Source organism: Oncorhynchus masou, chromosome 30 (genome assembly GCF_036934945.1).
Source record: "Oncorhynchus masou masou isolate Uvic2021 chromosome 30, UVic_Omas_1.1, whole genome shotgun sequence".
In the NCBI taxonomy this organism is placed as follows: domain Eukaryota; kingdom Metazoa; phylum Chordata; class Actinopteri; order Salmoniformes; family Salmonidae; genus Oncorhynchus; species Oncorhynchus masou.
Window position 1 is genome coordinate 71,848,216 of NC_088241.1, and position 20,893 is coordinate 71,869,108.

Sequence of the window (20,893 nt, forward strand, 5' to 3'; positions counted from 1 at the left end):
AGAGAGGGATAGAGTGCGAGATCACGTGTCCTCCCAGTGTAGGACTCACAGATCAATAACCTGAGATAGAATAGAGGTTCTTATAATGTGATCACTAAAACAATCATCCCTCACCTTCAGACTGCTACATCCCTCACCTTTGTTGACATACATTAAATCGCCCCCGACCACCACTCTGCCCCCCGCCCCCTACCACCGCTCTGCTCACTACCCTACCTGGAAAAGCTAATAACAGTGACACGGCTTGAGTGGCTACAGCTAACAGGAATTGAAAGTTAGAAACCCCCGGAGAAGGACACCATCAACTGGCTGGCTGGTTGACTGACTAACTGGCTTGCTGACTGGCTAGCTCAGGGGGTCGTTAAAAAAACTTGATCCCAAACATATATATTCTCATCAATATCTGGTAAGCTTTAATGGCAAATTTGAAGTAAATTACTAGAAAATAGCAATTTATTAATGGACAACAGATTTTGTTCCAAATAGTTCAAATTCATTGTATTAGCCCATAGCTATCATTAATAGGCCTATAGTAATTATTGACATACACTAAACAAAAATATAAAACAACATGTAAAGTGTTTGTTTCAAGGGCTGAAATAAGATCCTAGAAATATTCCATATGCACAAAAAGCGTATTTCTCTGAAATTCTGTGCTCAAATTAGTTTACATCCCTGTTAGTGAGCATTTCTCCTTTGCCAAGATAATCCATCCACCTGACAGGTGGCATATCAATAAATTGATTAAAACAGCATGATCATTACACAGATGCACCTTGTGCTGGGGACACAAGGCCACACAACACAAAGGCACAGATGTCTCAAGTTGACGGTTTGTGCAATCTGCAGGAATGACCAACAGAGCTGTTGCCAGAGAATTCAATGTTAATTTCTCTACCATATGCAGCAACATCGTTTCAGAGAATTTGTACGTCTAACCGGCCTCACAACTGCAGACCACATGTCTGGCATCTTGTGGGTGAGCGGTTTGTTCACAACATTGGCATCAGCAGAGTGCCCCATGGTGGCGGTGGGGTTATAGTATGGGCAGGTATAAGCTACTGACAATGAACACAATTGCATTTTAAATCGACGGCAATATGAATGTTCAGAAAGGTCCATTGTGAGGCCCATTTCTTTTAAGGTATCTGTGGCCAACAGATGCATATCTGTATTCCCAGTCATGTGAAATCCATAGATTAGGGCCTCATGAATTTATTTAAATTGACTGATTTCCTCATATGAACTGTAAATCTTACATGTTGCATTTATATTTTTGTTCAGTATAGTATAAATATACATTAACATTCATAGACCTACAGAAATTATAAATTTAGTATCGATATACATTATCATTGATAGGCCTATAGTAATTATTGATTTAGTACTAATATACATTATCATTGATAGGCCTATAGTAATTATTGATTTCAGTATTAATATACATTATCATTGATAGGCCTATAGTAATTATTTATCTAGCATAGATATACATTATCATTGATAGGTCTATAGTAATTATTTATCTAGCATAGATATACATTATCATTGATAGGTCTAACGTAATTATTGATTTAGTACTAATATACATTATCATTGATAGGCCTATAGTAATTATTGATTTCAGTATTAATATACATTATCATTGATAGGCCTATAGTAATTATTTATCTAGCATAGATATACATTATCATTGATAGGCCTATAGTAATTATTGATTTAGTACTAATATACATTATCATTGATAGGTCTATAGTAATTATTGATTTAGTATTAATATACACTGCCCGATCAAGAATAATCCCTCTCTCTTTCAGAATAATAGTGAAGACATCAAACCTATGAAATAACACATATGGAATCATGTAGTAACCAAAAAAGTTTTAAACAAGTCAAAATATATTATATATTTGAGATTCTTCAAATAGCCACCCTTTGCCTTGATGACAGCTTTGCACACTCTTGGCATTCTCTCAACCAGCTTCATCAAATCAATCAAATTTATAAAGCCCTTCGTACACCAGCTGATATCACAAAGTGCTGTACAGAAACCCAGCCTAAAACCCCAAACAGCAAGCAATGCAGGAGTAGAAGCACGGTGGCTAGGAAAAACTCCCTAGAAAAGGCAAGAACCTAGAAAGAAACCTAAAAAGGAACCAGGCTATGAGGGGTGGCCAGTTCTCTTCTGGCTGTGCCGGGTGGAGATTATAACAGAACATGGCCAAGATGTTCAAGTGTTCATAGATGACCAGCAGGGTCAAATAATAATAATCACAGTAGTTGTCGAGGGTGCAACAGGTCAGCACCTCAGGAGTAAAGAGAGAAAGAAAGAGATAATTAGAAACAGCATACTTAAATTCACACAGGACCACGGATAAGACAGGAGAAGTACTCCAGATATAACAAACTGACCCCAGCCCCCCGACACATAAACTACTACAGCATAAATACTGGAGGCTGAGACAGGAGGGGGTCGGGAGACACTGTAGCCCCATCCGATGATACCCCGGGACAGGGCCAAACAGGCAGGCTATAACCCCACCCACTGCCAAAGCACAGCCCCCACACCACTCGATGGATATCTTCAACCACCAACTTACCATCCTGAGACAAGGCCAAGTATAGCCCACAAAGATCTCCCCCACGGCATTACTCAAGGGGGGGCGCTAACCCGGACAGGAAGATCACGTCAGTGACTCAACCCACTCAAGTGACGCACCCCTCCTTGGGACGGTATGAAAGAGCACCAGTAAGCTAGTGACTCAGCCCCTGTAATAGGGTTAGAGGCAGAGAATCCCAGTGTAGAGAGGGGAACCGGCCAGGGTAGTATTCACCTAGAACGCATTTCAATTAACAAGTGTGCCTTCTTAAAAGCTCATTTGTGGAATTGAATGTGTTTGAGCCAATCAGTTGTGTTGTGACAAGGTAGGGGGGTATTTGTTAAAAGACAAAGTCCATATTATGGCAAGAACAGCTCAAATAAGCAAAGAGTAATGAAAGTCCACCGTTACTTTAAGACATGAAGGTCAGTCAATCTGGAAAATTTAAAGAACTTTGAAAGTTTCTTCAAGTGCAGTCGCAAAGACCTTCAAGCACTATGATGAAACTGGCTCTCATGAGGACTGCCACAGGAATGGAAGACCCAGAGTTACCTCTGCTGCATAGGAAAAGTTCATTCGTTACCAGCCTCAGAAATTGCAGACCAAATAAATACTAGAGTTCAAGTAACATACACATCTCAACATCAACTGTTCAGAGGAGACTGAAATCAGGCCTTCATGGTTGAATTGCAGCAAAGAAACCACTACTAAAGGACACCAATAAGAAGAAGAGACTTCCTTGGGCCAAGAAACACGAGCAGTGGACATTAGACCGGTGGAAATTTGTCCTTTGGTCTGATGAGTCCACATTGGAGATGTTTGGTTCCAACCGCTGTCTTTGTGAGACGCAGAGTAGGTGAATGGATGATCTCTGCATGTGTGGTTCCCACCGTGAAGCATTGAGGAGGTGGTGTTATGGTGTGTGGGTGCTTTGCTGGTGACACGGTCTGTGATTTATTTTGAATTCAAGGCACACTTAACCAGCATGCTACCAAAGCATTCTGCAGCAATACGCCATCCCATCTGGTTTGGGCTTAGTGGGACTATCATTTGTTTTTCAACAGGACAATGACCCATCACACCTCCAGGCTATGTAGGGGCTATTTGACCAAGAAGGAGAGTGATGGAGTGCTGCATCAGATGACCTGGCCTCCACAATCACCCGTCCTCAACCCAATTGAGATGGTTTGGGATGAGTTAGACAGCAGAGTGAAGGAAAAGCAGCCAACAAGTGCCCAGCTTATGTGGGAACACCTTCAAGAAACTGTTGGAAAAGCATTCCTCATGATGCTGGTTGAGAGAATGGCAGGTGTGTGCAAAGCTGTCATCAAGTCAAAGGTTGGCTACTTTGAAGAATCTCAAATATAAAATGTAACACTTTTTTGGTTACTACAAGATTCCATATGTTATCATAGCTTCTATTATTCTAATGTAAAAATAAAGAAAAACCCTTGAATGAGTAGGTGTGTGAACTTTTGATGTGTGTGTGTGTGTGTGTGTGGTTTATATATAATCTCCACGTTTGATCAAATTAAGCTTTTCACTGTACCTTTTACACCTGCTGTGCACATGACGATGTGCACAGCAGGTGTAAAATGATGTTTATCAATAAACCCCTGTGTTAGGGGTGACATTTCTTGGGAATCAGTGGCGTGCAGTGTTGGCAGCTCTCCATACGAGGGAGCTAAAGCTAGCTATGAACATAGTGTTAGTTAACGCTTAGCTAGCGTACAGGCAGCTAACTCTGACGGCAAGAAACATCATCAAAATCCCAAAACTCCTTCTTGGTCAAATAGCCCTTACACAGTCTGGAGGTGTTGGGTCATTGTCCTGTTGAAAAACAAATGATAGTGGGACGAAGCCCAAACCAGATGGGATGGCGTATCGCTGCAGAATGCTTTGGTTGCCATGCTGGTTAAGCGTGCCTTGAATTCAAAATAAATCAGACAGTGTCACCAGCAAAGCACCATTACATCACCTCCTCCTCCATGCTTCACTTACTCTGTGTCTCACAAAGACATGGCGGTTGGAAGCAAAATTCTAAAATTTGGACTCATCAGACCAAAAGGACAGATTTCCACTGGTCTAATGTCCATCACAGACAAAATGAGAAAGAAAAAAAAGCAGAAAATCACATTGTAGGATTTTTAATGAATTTATTAGCAAATTATGGTGGAAAATAAGTATTTGGTCAACTACAAACAAGCAAGATTTCTGTCTCTCACAGACCTGTAACATCTTCTTTAAAAGGCTCCTCTGTACTCCTCTCGTTACTTGTATTAATGGCACCTGTTTGAACTTGTTATCAGTATAAAAGACACCTGTCCACAACCTCAAACAGTCACACTCCAAATGCATTTATTTATGAAGCCGATGACTGAGGTGGTGTATTCCTCAAATGCCATTGGATGAATCCTGGAACATGTTCCAGTCTGTGCAAGCAAAATAGTCCTGTAGTGCAGCATCCGCGTCATCGGACCTCTTCGGTGTTGAGCGAGTCACTGGTACTTCCTGCTTTAGGTTTTGCTTGTCAGCAGGAATCAGGAGGGTATAATTATGGTCAGATTTGCCAAATGGAGGGCAGGGGAGAGCTTTGTATGCATCTCTGTGTGTGAAGTAAAGGTGGTCTAGGATATGTTTTAACAAAAATTTGGTAAAACTAATTTAAGTTGGCCTGAATTGAAGTCCCCGGCCACTAGGAGCACCGCTTCTGGGTGAGCATTTTCTTCTTTGCTTATGGCCTTATAGAGGTGGTTGAGAGCGGTCTTAGTGCCAGCTTCACTTTGTGGTGGTAAATAGATGGCTACAGATAATACAGATGAGAACTCTCTTGTTAGATGTGATAAGCTGTAGACCACACTAAGGTACTCTTCCTCAGGCGAGCAATACCCTGAGACTTCTTTAATATTAGACATCGCGCACGAGCTGTTATTGACAAAAATATACACACCCCCACCCATCATCTTACCAGAGGTAGCGTCTCTGTTCTGCCGGTGCATGGAAAATCCTGCCAGCTCTATATTGTCCTTTTCACCGACACGTGGCTGAACGAAGAAACATAAGATGTTGCAGTTTTTAATGTCCCGTTGGTAGGATAACCGTAATATTAGGTAATTTATTTCCCTAACGATTGCACATTAGCAAGAAGAATGGAAGGCATTTGGAGTTTATTCGCTCGCCTCCGGATTCTCAGAAGGATCCCTGATCTGCGTCCCCTTTCCCAGCGTTTTTTCTTCACCCAAAAAGGCGTGGATCTGTGCTTGTTCCTGTTAGAGCAGGATATCCTTCTCGTCGGACTTGTTAAAAGAAAGAGTTTCTTCCAGTCCGTGGTGAGTAATCACTTTTCTGATGTCCAAAAGTTCTATTCGGTCATAAGAGACGGAAGCAGCAAAAGAAAATTGCACATTTGGTTGGGAGAATGTAAAACATCAGCTATGGTCTCGGCGCCATCTTTCATCTCTGCAGCAGAGGTTACTCTGGGTCTTCCTTTCCTGTGGCGATCCTCATGAGAGCCTGTTTCATCATAGAACTTGATTTTTGCGACTGAACTTGAAGAAATTTTCAAAGTTCTTGAAATTTTCCAGATTGACTGACCTTCATGTCTTCAAATCTTTCTAGGGCAGGCGTTCCGCTAGCGGAACCCCGACAACATTCCACTCAAAAGGCAGCGCGCAAAATTCAAAAATATTTATTTGAAATATGTAACTTTCACACATTAACAAGTCCAATACAGCAAATGAAAGATAAACTTCTTGTTAATCTACCCATCGTGTCCGATTTCAAAAAGGCTTTACAGCGTCAAAACCAAGTCAAAAAAAACAGCCATTTTTCAGCCAAAGATAGGAGTCACAAAAAGCAGAAATATAGATCAAATTACTAACCTTTGATGATCTTTATCAGATGACACTCATAGGACATCATGTTACACAATACATGTATGTTTTGTTCGGTAATATGTATATTTATATCCAAAAATCTCAGTCTACATTGGCGCGTTACGTGCAGTAATGTTTTGTTTTCAAAACATCCGGTGAGTTTTCAGAAATACTCATAATAAACATTGATAAAAGATACAAGTGTTATCCACAGAATTAAAGACAGAATTCTCCTTAATGCAACCGCGGTGTCAGATTTTTTAAAAAACTTTACGGAAAAAACATAATCTGAGAACGGCACTCAGAGCCCAATCCAGCCAAAGAAATATCCACCATGTTGGAGTCAACAGAACAGAAATAACATTATAAATATTCACTTACCTTTGATGATCTTCATCAGAAGGCACTCCCAGGAATCCCAGTTCGACAATAAATGACTGATTTGTTCCATAAAGTCCATAATTTATGTCCAAATAGCCACTTGTTGTTAGCGTGTTCAGCCCAGTAATCCATCTTCATGAGGCGAACACTTCGTCCAGACAAACTCAAAAAGTTCCGTTACAGGTCGTAGAAACATGTCAAGCGATGTATGGAATCAATCTTTAGGGTGTTTTTAACATAAATCATCAATAAGGTTCCAACCGGAGAATTTCATTGTCTGAAGAAAAGCACTGGAATGAGAGCCAACTCTGTCGGGCGCGCGCGTCACAAGCCTAAGACACTCTGCCTGACCCATGACTCATTCAGCTCCCATTCCCCCCTCCTTTATAGCAGAAGTCTGAAACAAGTTTCTAAAGACGGTTGACATCTAGTGGAAGCCATAGGAAGTGCAACTTGACCCCATAGACACTTTGTATTAGGTAGGCCAGGCCAACCAGGAGGTTTGTAGTTTTTCTCAGGTTTGCACCTGCCATATGAGTTCTGCTATACTCACAGACATCATTCAAACAGTTTTAGAAACTTCAGTGTTTTATATCCAATACTACAAATAATATGCATATATTAGCATCTGGGACAGAGTAGGAGGCAGTTCACTCTGGGCACGCTTCATCCAAATGTGAAAATGCTGCCCCCTATCCCAAAAAGGTTAAAGTAATGATGGACTGTCGTTTCTCTTTGGTTATTTGAGCTGTTCTTGCCATAATATGGACGTGGTCTTTTACCAAATAGGGCCACCTTCTGTATACCACCCCTACCTTGTCACAACACCACTGATTGGCTGAAAAGCGTTGAGGAAAGAAATTCCACAAATTAACTTTTAACAAGGCATATCTGTTAATTGAAATGCATTCCAGGTGACTATCTCAAGAAGCTGGTTGCAAGAATGCCAAGTGTGTGCAAAGCTGTCATCAAGGCAAAGGGTGGCTACTTTCAAGAATCTCAAATATAAAATAGATTTTGATTTGTTTAACACTTTCTGGTTACCACATATATATATATATATATCCCATTTAGCAGACGCTTTTGTCCAAAGCGACTTACAAGTCGGCTGGGGCCACTACTTTTGCATATGGGTGGCCCCAGTGGGAATCGAACCCACAACGCTTGGCGTTGCAAGCGCCATGCTCTACCGACTGAGCCACACAGGACCACACATGATTCTGTGTTACTTCATAGTTTTAATGTCTTCACTATTATTCTACATTGTAGAAAATAGTACAATTAAGAAAAACCCTGGAACGAGTAGGTGTGTCCAAACTTTTGACTGGTACTATCTATATATACAGTATATATCAAATCCCGCAACACACCTGGAACCTCGTTGTGGGTTTGGGAACCACTGGGCTAGCTGGCTGACTGGCTGGCTGACTGACAGGCTGGCTGACTGACAGGCTGGCTAACTGACAGGCTGGCTAACTGACAGGCTGGCTGGCTGACTGACCTAGGCAGACATCTTGTATTGAGCTGGGGGGGTGGAGTGGTACAGGTTGACATTGTGTTACTGAGCTGAGGACAGTCTCTTACCTTCTCATTTTGCAAAAGACCACACTCTATAAATAAAAGAATATGTTGAACATTTTAGGCAGGAAGATTGGAGCTTGAAATAAAGAAAATAGATTAGCGTCTCCATGCTGAATCACAAAGCTCACTACTAGATACGTTGACTAGATGGAAGGCAATACAACAAAGAGTTAACAGCACAACTTAAAACTGGCAGCTCACCACCAGTTACCTATCTGTCTGTCCATGCAACTACAGGCATGCAGTCGTAGTCTCTAAGATAGAGGTGCACAGCAGCATATTATTTTTTAGATATGAATTCAAAGGGAGATTATGGTATTATATCCGAATAAAAGATCCTACTCCTTACCTTCAAAGTAGCCTCCATATATGGATTCCCCTCCTCTTCCATTGCCTGCAAGAATATTAAACAGTCAGTTTCCAACATGGCACATAACAGTAAGAATGTATGTAAATCACTAGGGCATCAGATAGAGACATTTATAAACTACCGTTCAAAAGTTTTGGGTCACTTAGAAATGTCACATTTTTTTGTCCATTAAAATAACATCAAATTGATCAGAAATACAGTGTAGACATTGTTAATGTTGTAAATGAATATTGCAGCTGGAAACGGAAGATTTTTTCATGGAATATCTACATAGGCGTACAGATGCACATTATTAGCAACCATCACTCCTCCCAGTGAAGAGGCGACTCTGGGATGCTGGCCTTCTAGGCAGAGTTGCAAAGAAAAGCCATATCTCAGACTGGCCAATAAAAATAAAAGATTAAGATGGACAAAATAATAGACAGACAGGAGTAGTACACCGTGTTGTACGAGATCTTCAGTTTCTTGTCAATTTCTCATATGGAATAGCCTTCATTTCTCAGATTAAGAGTAGACTGAAGAGTTTCAGAAGAAAGGTCTTCGTTTCTGGCCATTTTGAGCCTGTAATCGAACCCACACATGCTAATGCTCCAGATACTCAACTAGTCTAAAGGAGGCCAGATTTATTGCTTCTTTAATTAGAACAGTTTTTAGTTGTGCTAACATAATTGCAAAAGAGTTTTCTAATGATCAATTAGACTTTTAAAATTATAAACTTGGATTAGCTAACACAACGTGCCATTGGAACACAGGAGTGGTGGTTGCTGATAATGGTCCTCTGTACGCCTATGTAGATATTCCATTAAAAACCAGCCGTTTCCAGCTACAACAGTCATTTACAACATTAACAATGTCTGCACTCTATTTCTGATCAATTTGATCTTATTTTAAATGGGCAAAAAAACATTTTTCTTTCACACAAACACACTACTGGTCAACAATTTTACAACACCAACTCATTCAAGGGTTTTTCTTTATTTTCACAATTTTCTACATTGTAGAATAATAGTGAAGACATCAAAACTATGAAATAACACATGGAATCATGTGGTAACCAAAAAATGTGTTAAACAAATCAAAATATATTTTCGATTCTTCAAAGTAGCCACCCTTTGGCACCAATGAGAGCTTTGTACACTCTCAACCAGCTTCAAGAGGTAAGGGGTAGTCATCTGGAATGCATTTCAATTAACAAGTGTGCCTTCTTAAAAGTTCATTTGTGGGATGTCTTTCCTCCTTAATGCATTTGAGACAATCAGTTGTGTTGTGACAAGGTAGGTGGGTATTTGGTAAAAGACCAAGTCCATATTATGTCAAGAACAGCTCAAAAAAGCAAAGAGAAACGACAGTCCATCATTACTTTAAGACATGAAGGTCAGTCAATACGGAACATTTCAAGAACTTTGAAAGTTTCTTCAAGTGCAGTCGCAAAAACCATCAAGCCCTATGATGAAACTGGATCTCATGAGGACTGCCACAGGAAAGGACCTTGGCTGCAGAGGATAAGTTCATTACAGTTAACTGCACCTCAGCCCCTCAGATTGCAGCCCAAATAAATGCTTCACAGAGTTCAAATAACAGACACATCTCAACATCAACTGTTCAGAAGAGACTGCGTTGATCAGGCCTTCATGGTCAATTGCTGCAAAGAAACCACTACATAAGAACACCAATAAGAAGAAGAGACTTGCTTGGGCTGAGAAACACAAGCAATGGACATTAGACCGGTGGAAATATGTCCTTTGGTTTGATGAGTCCAAATGTGAGATTTTTGCTTCCAACTGCTGTATCTTTGTGAGACGCAGAGTAGGTGAAAACACCTTGAAGCATGGAGAAGGTGTGATGGTGTGTGGGTGCTTTGCTGGTGGCGACACTGTCGGTGATTTATTTTGAATTCAAGGCAAACTTAACCAGCATGGCTACCAAAGCACTCTGCAGCGATATGCCATCCCGTCTGGTTTGGGCTCAACAGGACAATGACCCAAAACACACATCCATGCTGTGTAAGGGCTATTTGACCAAGAGTGATGGAGTGCTGCATTAGATGACCTAGCCTCGACAATCACCCCACCTCAACCCATTTGAGATGGTTTGGGATGAGTTGGACCACAGAGTGAAGGAAAATCAGCCAACAATTGCCCAGCATATATGTGAACTGTTGGAAAAACATTCCTCATTCAGCTTGTTGAGAGAATGCCAAGAGTGTGCAAAGCTGTCATCAAGGCAAAGGGTGGCTACTTTGAAGAATCTCAAATACCAAATATAGTTTGATTTGTTGAACACTTTGTTGGTTACTACATGATTCCATGTGTTATTTCATAGTTTTGTTGTCTTCACTATTATTCTGCAATGTAGAAAATAGTACAAATAAAGAAAAACCCTTGAATGAGTAGGTGTCCAAACTTTTGACTGGTACTGTATGTATATTACACAATATATTGTGTACGTTTACCCTATGAAGATGTAATATATTGTGTACGTTTACCCTATGAAGATGTAATATATTGTGTAGGTTTACCCTATGAAGATGTAATATATTGTGTACGTTTACCCTATGAGGATGTAATATATTGTGTACGTTTACCCTATGAGGATGTAATATATTGTGCAGGTTTACCCTATGAAGATGTAATATATTGTGCAGGTTTACCCTATGAAGATGTAATATATTGTGTACGTTTACCCTCGGTGAAGATGTAATATATTGTGTACGTTTACCCTCGGTGAAGATGTAATATATTGTGTACGTTTACCCTATGAGGATGTAATATATTGTGTACGTTTACCCTATGAGGATGTAATATATTGTGTACGTTTACCCTATGAGGATGTAATATATTGTGCAGGTTTACCCTATGAAGATGTAATATATTGTGTACGTTTACCCTATGAGGATGTAATATATTGTGCAGGTTTACCCTATGAAGATGTAATATATTGTGCAGGTTTACCCTATGAAGATGTAATATATTGTGTACGTTTACCCTATGAAGATGTAATATATTGTGTACGTTTACCCTCGGTGAAGATGTAATATATTGTGTACGTTTACCCTATGAGGATGTAATATATTGTGTACGTTTACCCTATGAGGATGTAATATATTGTGTACGTTTACCCTATGAGGATGTAATATATTGTGTACGTTTACCCTATGAGGATGTAATATATTGAGGATGTAATATATTGTGCAGGTTTACCCTATGAAGATGTAATATATTGTGCAGGTTTACCCTATGAAGATGTAATATGTTGTGCAGGTTTACCCTCGGTGAAGTCTCCTCCCTGTATCATGAAGTTCTTTACAACTCTGTGAAATGTGGAGCCTTTAAAACACAGCTTTTTCCCTGTGCTTTTCCCAGTTCCTCTCTCACCTGTAAAAACAGTTACAGAATTAACTAAATGAATGTGTTTGAAGTTGTAATAGTCGTATGTACAGGATACACAGGTATACAACATCCAACCAAATGCTTACTGCTGGTTCCTTCTCTACAATAAGACAAAATAAAATATAATCATAGGAACATAAAGTAAATGGCTCAGTAGAATAGAATAAATGTTTAAGCATAATACAGGAAGTCAATTTATACTCCAATATTTTATACTTCCAACACGTCTCATGTCCTTTTGGGGAAAGGAGGATTGGGGGGCAAGTTTCAATTGTGCAGTATTAAGCAATCATAAGAGTCTGGTAGCAGCAGTTGAGATGTGTGTGTAGCGTGTGTGTGTGTGGATGAAGGTTATTATTTTAAACTAAAACAAAAACAATTACTTTTTTTGTAAACTGAAATAATACAAACCTGTTACTAAAAGTATTATTTTAAATCCCTCCCCTTATTATTTTAAACCCCAACTATTATCGTAGACCCCAGAACGAACTAAAATAAAAACTATCATGAATTACATTGGGTGTTAGTTTTTTCTCTCTCCATTTTGGGCAAAATCAACTAAAAACGTTTTTAAATTATGTTTAAGTTTTTTTTTCAAGCCTCAATCTGGGGGGGGGGATGTCACATAGACTTTCCCTGCTTAGACGGTGCAAACATCAAGCAACGGTAGAGTGCCATGTCAGACTGTGCAGTTGGGCACCAGACAGCTATAACACGTTGGTCATGTTCCTCTGCTCAGACGTTGCCAACTGGATCTTACATCTGGATAGGTATCAGCTAACCACAACATATGCTATAGCAGTCTGTTGTCCGATTGCACAGTCGATGACAATGCATGCAACCATTGGTTGATGCATGCAATGTCTGAGTAGGGGAACGCAACCATGATGCGGTAAGCTGATACAGTGCCTTGAGAAAGTATTCGGCCCCCTTGAACTTTGCGACCTTTTGCCACATTTCAGGCTTCAAACAAAGATATAAAACTGTATTTTTTGTGAAGAATCAACAACAAGTGGGACACAATCATGAAGTGGAACGACATTTATTGAAATATCCAAACTTTTTTAACAAATCAAAAACTGAAAAATTGGGCGTGCAAAATTATTCAGCCCACTTAAGTTAATACTTTGTAGCGCCACCTTTTGCTGCGATTACAGCTGTAAGTCGCTTGGGGTATGTCTCTATCAGTTTTGCACATCGAGAGACTGAATTTTTTCCCCATTCCTCCTTGCAAAACAGCTCGAGCTCAGTGAGGTTGGATGGAGAGCATTTGTGAACAGCAGTTTTCAGTTCTTTCCACAGATTCTCGATTGGATTCAGGTCTGGACTTTGACTTGGCCATTCTAACACCTGGATATGTTTATTTTTGAACCATTCCATTGTAGATTTTGCTTTATGTTTTGGATCATTGTCTTGTTGGAAGACAAATCTCCGTCCCAGTCTCAGGTCTTTTGCAGACTCCATCAGGTTTTCTTCCAGAATGGTCCTGTATTTGGCTCCATCCATCTTCCCATCAATTTTAACCATCTTCCCTGTCCCTGCTGAAGAAAAGCAGGCCCAAACCACCATGCTGCCACCACCATGTTTGACAGTGGGTATGGTGTGTTCAGGGTGATGAGCTGTGTTGCTTTTACGCCAAACATAACGTTTTGCATTGTTGCCAAAAGGTTAAATTTTGGTTTCATCTGACCAGAGCACCTTCTTCCACATGTTTGGTGTGTCTCCCAGGTGGCTTGTGGCAAACTTTAAACAACACTTTTTATGGATATCTTTAAGAAATGGCTTTCTTCTTGCCACTCTTCCATAAAGGCCAGATTTGTGCAATATACGACTGATTGTTGTCCTATGGACAGAGTCTCCCACCTCAGCTGTAGATCTCTGCAGTTCATCCAGAGTGATCATGGGCCTCTTGGCTGCATCTCTGATCAGTCTTCTCCTTGTATGAGCTGAAAGTTTAGAGGGACGGCCAGGTCTTGGTAGATTTGCAGTGGTCTGGTACTCCTTCCATTTCAATATTATCGCTTGCACAGTGCTCCTTGGGATGTTTAAAGCTTGGGAAATCTTTTTGTATCCAAATCTGGCTTTAAACTTCTTCACAACAGTATCTCAGACCTGCCTGGTGTGTTCCTTGTTCTTCATGATGCTCTCTGCGCTTTTAACGGACCTCTGAGACTATCACAGTGCAGGTGCATTTATACGGAGACTTGATTACACACAGGTGGATTGTATTTATCATCATTAGTCATTTAGGTCAACATTGGATCATTCAGAGATCCTCACTGAACTTCTGGAGAGAGTTTGCCACACTGAAAGTAAAGGGGCTGAATAATTTTGCACGACAAATTTTTCAGTTTTTGATTTGTTAAAAAAGTTTGAAATATCCAATAAATGTCGTTCCACTTCATGATTGTGTCCCACTTGTTGTTGATTCTTCACAAAAAAATACAGTTTTATATCTTTATGTTTGAAGCCTGAAATGTGGCAAAAGTTCGCAAAGTTCAAGGGGGCCGAATACTTTCGCAAGGCACTGTACGTAAAACACCTATCCAGGTTTTGTTCTGGCACGAGGAAGCAACTTCTGAGCAGAGGAACGCAATACTTAGCTCTCACACCATCTTCACATGTTAATAAAAAATGAAAATGTGAAATGTCTTCAGTCAATAATTATTCAACCCCTTTGTGCAATAACAGTATTTAACATGATTTTTGAATGGACTAACATCTCTTTACCCCACACACACACAATTATCTGTACGGTCCCTCAGTCGAGCAGTGAATTTCAAACACAGATTCAACAACAAAGACCAAGGAGGTTTTCCAATGCCTCGCAAAGAAGGGCCCTGGTAGAATGGTAAAAAAAAAGAAAAAGACATTAAATCCATCTTTCAGTATGGTGAAGTTATTAATTACACACCAGCCGAAGTATCAATACACCCAGTCACTACAAAGATACAGGTGTCCTTCCTACCTCAGTTGCCGCTCAGGGATTTCACAATGAGGCCAATGGTGACTTTAAAACCGTTAAAGGAGTTTAATGGCTGTGATAGGAGAAAACTGAAGCCTGGTCAAAAACATTGTAATTTCTCCACATTTCTAACCAATACACGTGATTAGCAAATGTTATAGCGGGTGTAGCGAAATGCTGCAGTCGATAAGGTTGTTCTGGCTCTGAGTTATATAATGAGCTAACGTTGTGTCAAATGGACAATGTGCCGATCCTCTCCAACCAGGCAGGGTATAATTTGATATGAAATCTTTTCTTAATTTATAGACTAATCAACGTTGATCAGGCCTGCTCCTGGCCGATATGCAGCCCTAGCTGAGAAAACCCCCCAAATCCCAGCAAAGTAGAATAGTAGCCTAGCCTGTTAAGGCTCGTGACAATACTGCCCCCTTTGGATGAATTGCGTGCCCATAGTAAACTGAAGAAAAATCTGCCCAAAATTGCTAATATATGCATATAATAATACTTATTGGATAGAAAACACTCTAAAGCTTCTAAAACCGTTTTAATTATGTCTGTATGTATAGCAAAACTCACAGGGCAGCCAATCTCCCAAACTACTTTTCTCATTCAGAAAGTTGGGCCAACTTTGACGTCATCGCCCCCACCCTTCCCAACCAGCTATGGATCTGGGAACAGTTTCTATGTCTTCCGCGAGATGTCTTCTATCAGTAGAGCGTTTAATTTTGCAAATCCCGCGAGCTTTGACCCTTTGGCAGGCAAAATACTGGGTGTCGCGAGAAACTAGATGCGCGTTCTGGCACGAATTGTACACAGTCATTCCTCCGTTCCAGATTGGCTGAGAGGAATTGCTTTTGTCCGGTTGAATCGCCAATTGTTTTGTACGTTAATAACATCCTAAAGCTTGATTCTGCACTTATGTCGACTAAACTGGTCAAACTATAATATGTCATTTTGAAGTTTTGATGCGCAACTGTTCGGGACCAGAAGTCAATTTGGATGCATTTCAGCTGGAACTTGTCGCATATGCTAATACAAAGACACACGACTTGAAACCAAATGATGTTTTGGGTAAGTATGACTCCTTCCACTACATTCTGATCGAAGACCATCAAAGGTAAGGGAATATTTATGTTGTAATTTTGTGTTTCTGTTGACTCCAACATAGCAGAGAAATATTGCTTATGTCTGAGCACCGTCTCAGATTATTGAATAGTAAACGATTTCTGTAACGTTAAAAAGAAATGTGACAAAGCGATTGCATTAAGAAGCAGTGTATCTTTCTAACTATATGTAGAACATGTATATTTAGTCAAAGTTTATGATGTGTATTGCTGTTATCTGGCGGAGTTATAATTTCTCCGGACATTTTTTTGCATTTTCTGAACATGGCGTCAATGTAAACGGAGATTTATGGATATAAATTGCATATTATTGAAAAAACATTTTTTACTGTGTAACATGTCCTATTACTGTCATCTGATGAAGATTTTCAAAAGGTTAGTGAATTATTTTTCTTTTAATCCTGCGTTTGTGATTGCATCTTTTGTTCGACAAAATGGCTACATATCGTCTGTGTCTTTGTGGTGGTTTGACATACATATGTGCTATGTTTTCGCCGTAAAACATTTTAGAAATCTGACTCGCTGGGTAGATGAACAAGGTGTTCATCTTTCATTTGAGCTATTGGACTTGTTAATGTGTGGAGGTTAAATATTTCTAAGAATATTTTTGAATTCTGTGCGCCACTTTTTGAGTTGAGGGGGTGGGGGGGGGGGTGCCCTTGGGGAACGTGTAGCGTGAACACGCTAGGCTATACAATGTCGAGCCACAATGCATTTTATGAATGCCCATGTGGTAGCCACCATTTGTAAAACAGGCAATTTACCTTTAATCCCAGTCATTTGGTGACATTAAATTGTGTTAATGCAGATCATTTTACGTAAACGTGGTTTTGCAGATTTCACACTTACGAAATAAACCAAAACTGGTTTCTCACACTACCAAATCAAATTGTATTGGTCACATACACGTGATTAGCAGATGTTATTGCAGGTGTAGTGAAATGAAAACCAAAGTTCCAAGGCTGGGCCTGATATAGTGTGTAAGAGATCATACAATAAGTTTTGTAGTGATTCCTATGTTGATGATGTAAATAATATTTGCTGGTCTGTGGTGAGTAATGAGGAGCAACCAGACGCTGCACTTGACACATTTATGAAATTCCTTATTCCAGTTACTAATAAGCACCCATTAAGAACATGACTAAACTGTTAAATCCCAGTGGATTGATGAGGAATTGAAAAATTGTATGGTTGCGAAGGATGAGACAAAAGGTATGGCAATTAAGTCTGGCAGCTCAACTGATTAGCAAACATACTGCAAATTAAGAAATCACGTGACTAAACTAATTAAAAGGAAACTACACTATGGAACAAAGATAAATTATGTAAAGAATGATAATAAAAAGCTTTGGGGCACCTTAAATGAAATTTTGGGGGAAAAAGCTAACACTGCTCCTTCATTAATTTAATCAGATGGCAAGATAAGCAAACTTAGGGATGACATGCCAGCAACAAACACTGACACTGTACATCCAAGTATATCGGACCAAATTATGAAAAGACACAAATTGTACTTTCGAATTCCCTAAAGTCAGTGTGGAAGAGGTGAAAATTGTATTGTCTATCAACAATGACAAGCCACCAGGGTCTGACAACCTGGATGGAGAATTACTGAGGATAATAGCAGACGATATTGCCACATCTTCAATTTAAGCCGACTATGGAGCGTGTGCCCTCAGGCCTGGAGGGAAGCTAGTCATTCCGCTACCCAAGAATAGTAAACCCCCTTTACTGGCTCAAATAACTGACCAATCAGCCGGTTCCCAAACTTCTAGAAAAAATTGTGTTTGACCAGATTATGATATTTCACAGTAAACAAACTGACAACAGAATTTCAGCATGCTTATAGGGAAGGACACTCAACAAGCACAGCACTTTCACAAATGACTGATGATTGGCTGACAGAAATTGATGATAAAATGATTATGGGTGCGGTCTTGCTAGACTTCCGTGCAGTTTTTGTCTGCTGCTGGAAAAACTTGTGTGTTATGGCTTTTCACCCCCTGCTATAATGTGGATAAAGAGGTACTTTTCTAACAGAACACGGACTGTTCTTTAACGGCAGCCTCACTAATATAATCCACTTAGTATCAGAAATTCCCCAGGGTAGGTGTTTAGGCCCCTTGCTTTCTCAATTTTTACTAACGACCAGCCACTGACTGTGTCTATGTATGCAGATGACTCAACAATATCCACGTCTGCTACTACAGCGACTGACATGACTGCAACACTCAACAAAGAGCTGCAGTTAGTTTCAATGTGGGTGGCAAGGAATAAGTTAGTCATACATATTTCTAAAACTAAAAGCATTGTATTTGGAACAAAACACTCACTAAACCCTAAATCTCAACTAAATCTTGTAATAAATCATGTGGAAATTGAGCAAGTTGAGATGACTAAACTGCTTGGAGTAACCCTAGATTGCAAACTCATGGTCAAAACATATTGGTGCAGTAGTAGCGAAGATGTGGAGAAGTCTGTCTATAATCAAGCGCTACTCTGCCTTCTTAACAACACTATCAACAAGGCAGGTCCAACAGGACCTAGTTTTGTTGCACCTGGACTACTGTTCAGTCGTGTGGTCAGGTGACAAAAAAAGGACTTAGGAAAATTAAAATTGGCTCAAAACAGGGCAGCACGGCTGGCCCTTGGATGTACAGAGAGCTAATATTAATAATATGCATGTCAATCTCTCCTGGCTCAAAGTGGAGGAGAGATGGACTTCATCACTACTTGTATTTGTGAGAAGTATTGACATGTTGAATGCACTGAGCTGTCCGTCTAAACTACTGGCACACAGCTCAGATACCCATGCGTGCCCCACAAGACATTCCACAAGAGGTATCTTCACAGTCCAAGTCCAGAACAGAATATGGGAGGCGCTCAGTACTACATAGAGCCATTACTACATGGATCTCTATTCCACATCAGTTAACTGATGCAAGCAGTAAATTTAGATTTTTAAAAACATTTTTTTTTTTAAATACCTTATGGAACAGCGGGGACTATGAAGCAACACAAACATAGGCAGACACATACATACACATGGATTTAGTACTGTAGATGTGTGGTAGTGGTGGAGTAGGGGTCTGAGGGCACAGTGTGTTGTGAGATCTGTGAATGTATTGTATTGTTTTAAAAATTGTATCAACTGCCTTAATTTTGCTGGACCCCAGGAAGAGTAGCTGCTGCCTTGGCAGAAACTAATGGGGATACATAATAAATACAACACAAATACACAGGCAAAGACAGACCGACATGGAGACAACCGAGACCGGCTAAATCACCCTCGCCCCCTTCCTCCCCTAACACCTCCCCCCACACATGTCCCCGTCAGCATGCTTTGTCTCTCTGGAAGCCTGTCCCGGTGTCTCTTATTGGGATTTAAAGGAAACCGAAACCCCTGTAAACACCACTAGAACTGGAGAGAAATGTGTGAGCGTCGGGAAACTGTCCAAAAGCACAACCCTCCCTTTATATATGAGCAGAGGAGAAGGGGTCTAATTTCCCATCCTAACACCTCCCACAGCTTGCCAGAGAGACAGAGACCCACTGTGCTTCAAAATCCTGTCTCCAGCCACCAGGCAACCTGTTATTATCTGAACAGTCATCAGGTTTATGAAACTCTCTCATGTGGTTTAACTTGCTCATTAACACCATCTGAAGGCAGTCAGAAACCAGCTTATAGTACACTTACAACCACTCCAACAGTCCAGAATGTATCGCATACTGAGGGCGGGAGGTAGCCTAGTGGTTAGAGCATTGAACCATTAACAGAAAAGTCACAAATATGTCTGTGCCCTTGAGCAAGGCACTTAACTCTAATTTGCTCCAGGGAGCCGTACTTTTATGGCTGACCCTGTAAAACAACACATTTCCGGGGTATGTGTAAAAAAAAACATTACAAATATATTATTTTACATTTAACACAGTGCATTCGTAAAGGATTCAGAACCCTTGACTTTTTACACATTTTGTTACATTACAGCCTTATTTTATATTTTTTATTTCACCTTTATTTAACCAGGTAGGCTAGTTGAGAACAAGTTCTCATTTACAACTGCGACCTGGCCAAGATAAAGCAAAGCAGTGTGAACATACAACAGAGTTACACATGGAGTAAACAATTAACAAGTCAATAACACAGTAGAATAAAAAATAATAATAATAATAATTTAAAAAAGGGAGTCTATATCCATTGTGTGCAAAAGGCATGAGGTGGTAGGCGAATAATTACAATTTTGCAGATTAACACTGGAGTGATAAATGATCAGATGGACATGTACAGGTAGAGATAATGGTGTGCAAAAGAGCAGAAAAGTTAATAAATATAAACAGTATTGGGATGAGCTATTTACCGATCAGACTATGTACAGCTGCAGCAATCGGTTAGCTGCTCAGAGGGCAGATGTTTGAAGTTGAGGGCAGATGTTTGAAGTCTCCAACTTCAGCGATTTTTGCAATTCGTTTCAGTCACAGGCAGCAAAGAACTGGAACGAAAGGCGGCCAAATGAGGTGTTGGCTTTAGGGATGATCAGTGAGATACACCTGCTAGAGCGCGTGCTACGGGTGGGTGTTGTCATCGTGAACAGTGAACTGAGATAAGGC

The 20,893-nt window shown here is 40.1% G+C and overlaps 1 protein-coding gene across 10 annotated transcripts in view; it reads right to left on the reverse strand.

Annotated features, from left to right (window-relative positions):
* The window catches only part of nktr (natural killer cell triggering receptor), an 84,221-nt gene that overhangs the window by 39,796 nt on the left and 23,532 nt on the right, over positions 1–20,893 (reverse strand). For 5 of the 10 annotated variants that reach the window (XM_064949706.1, XM_064949707.1, XM_064949708.1 and 2 more), the window contains exons 4-5: positions 12,074–12,181; positions 8,787–8,831 (exon numbers count right to left, since the gene is read on the reverse strand). In XM_064949706.1, the coding sequence (XP_064805778.1) occupies positions 8,787–8,831; positions 12,074–12,181 (153 nt within the window). Of the gene's footprint in view, positions 1–8,440; positions 8,467–8,786; positions 8,832–11,490; positions 11,502–12,040; positions 12,182–20,893 lie in introns of those variants that run through there. The other 5 variants (XM_064949710.1, XM_064949709.1, XM_064949711.1 and 2 more) reach the window with 5 other exon arrangements.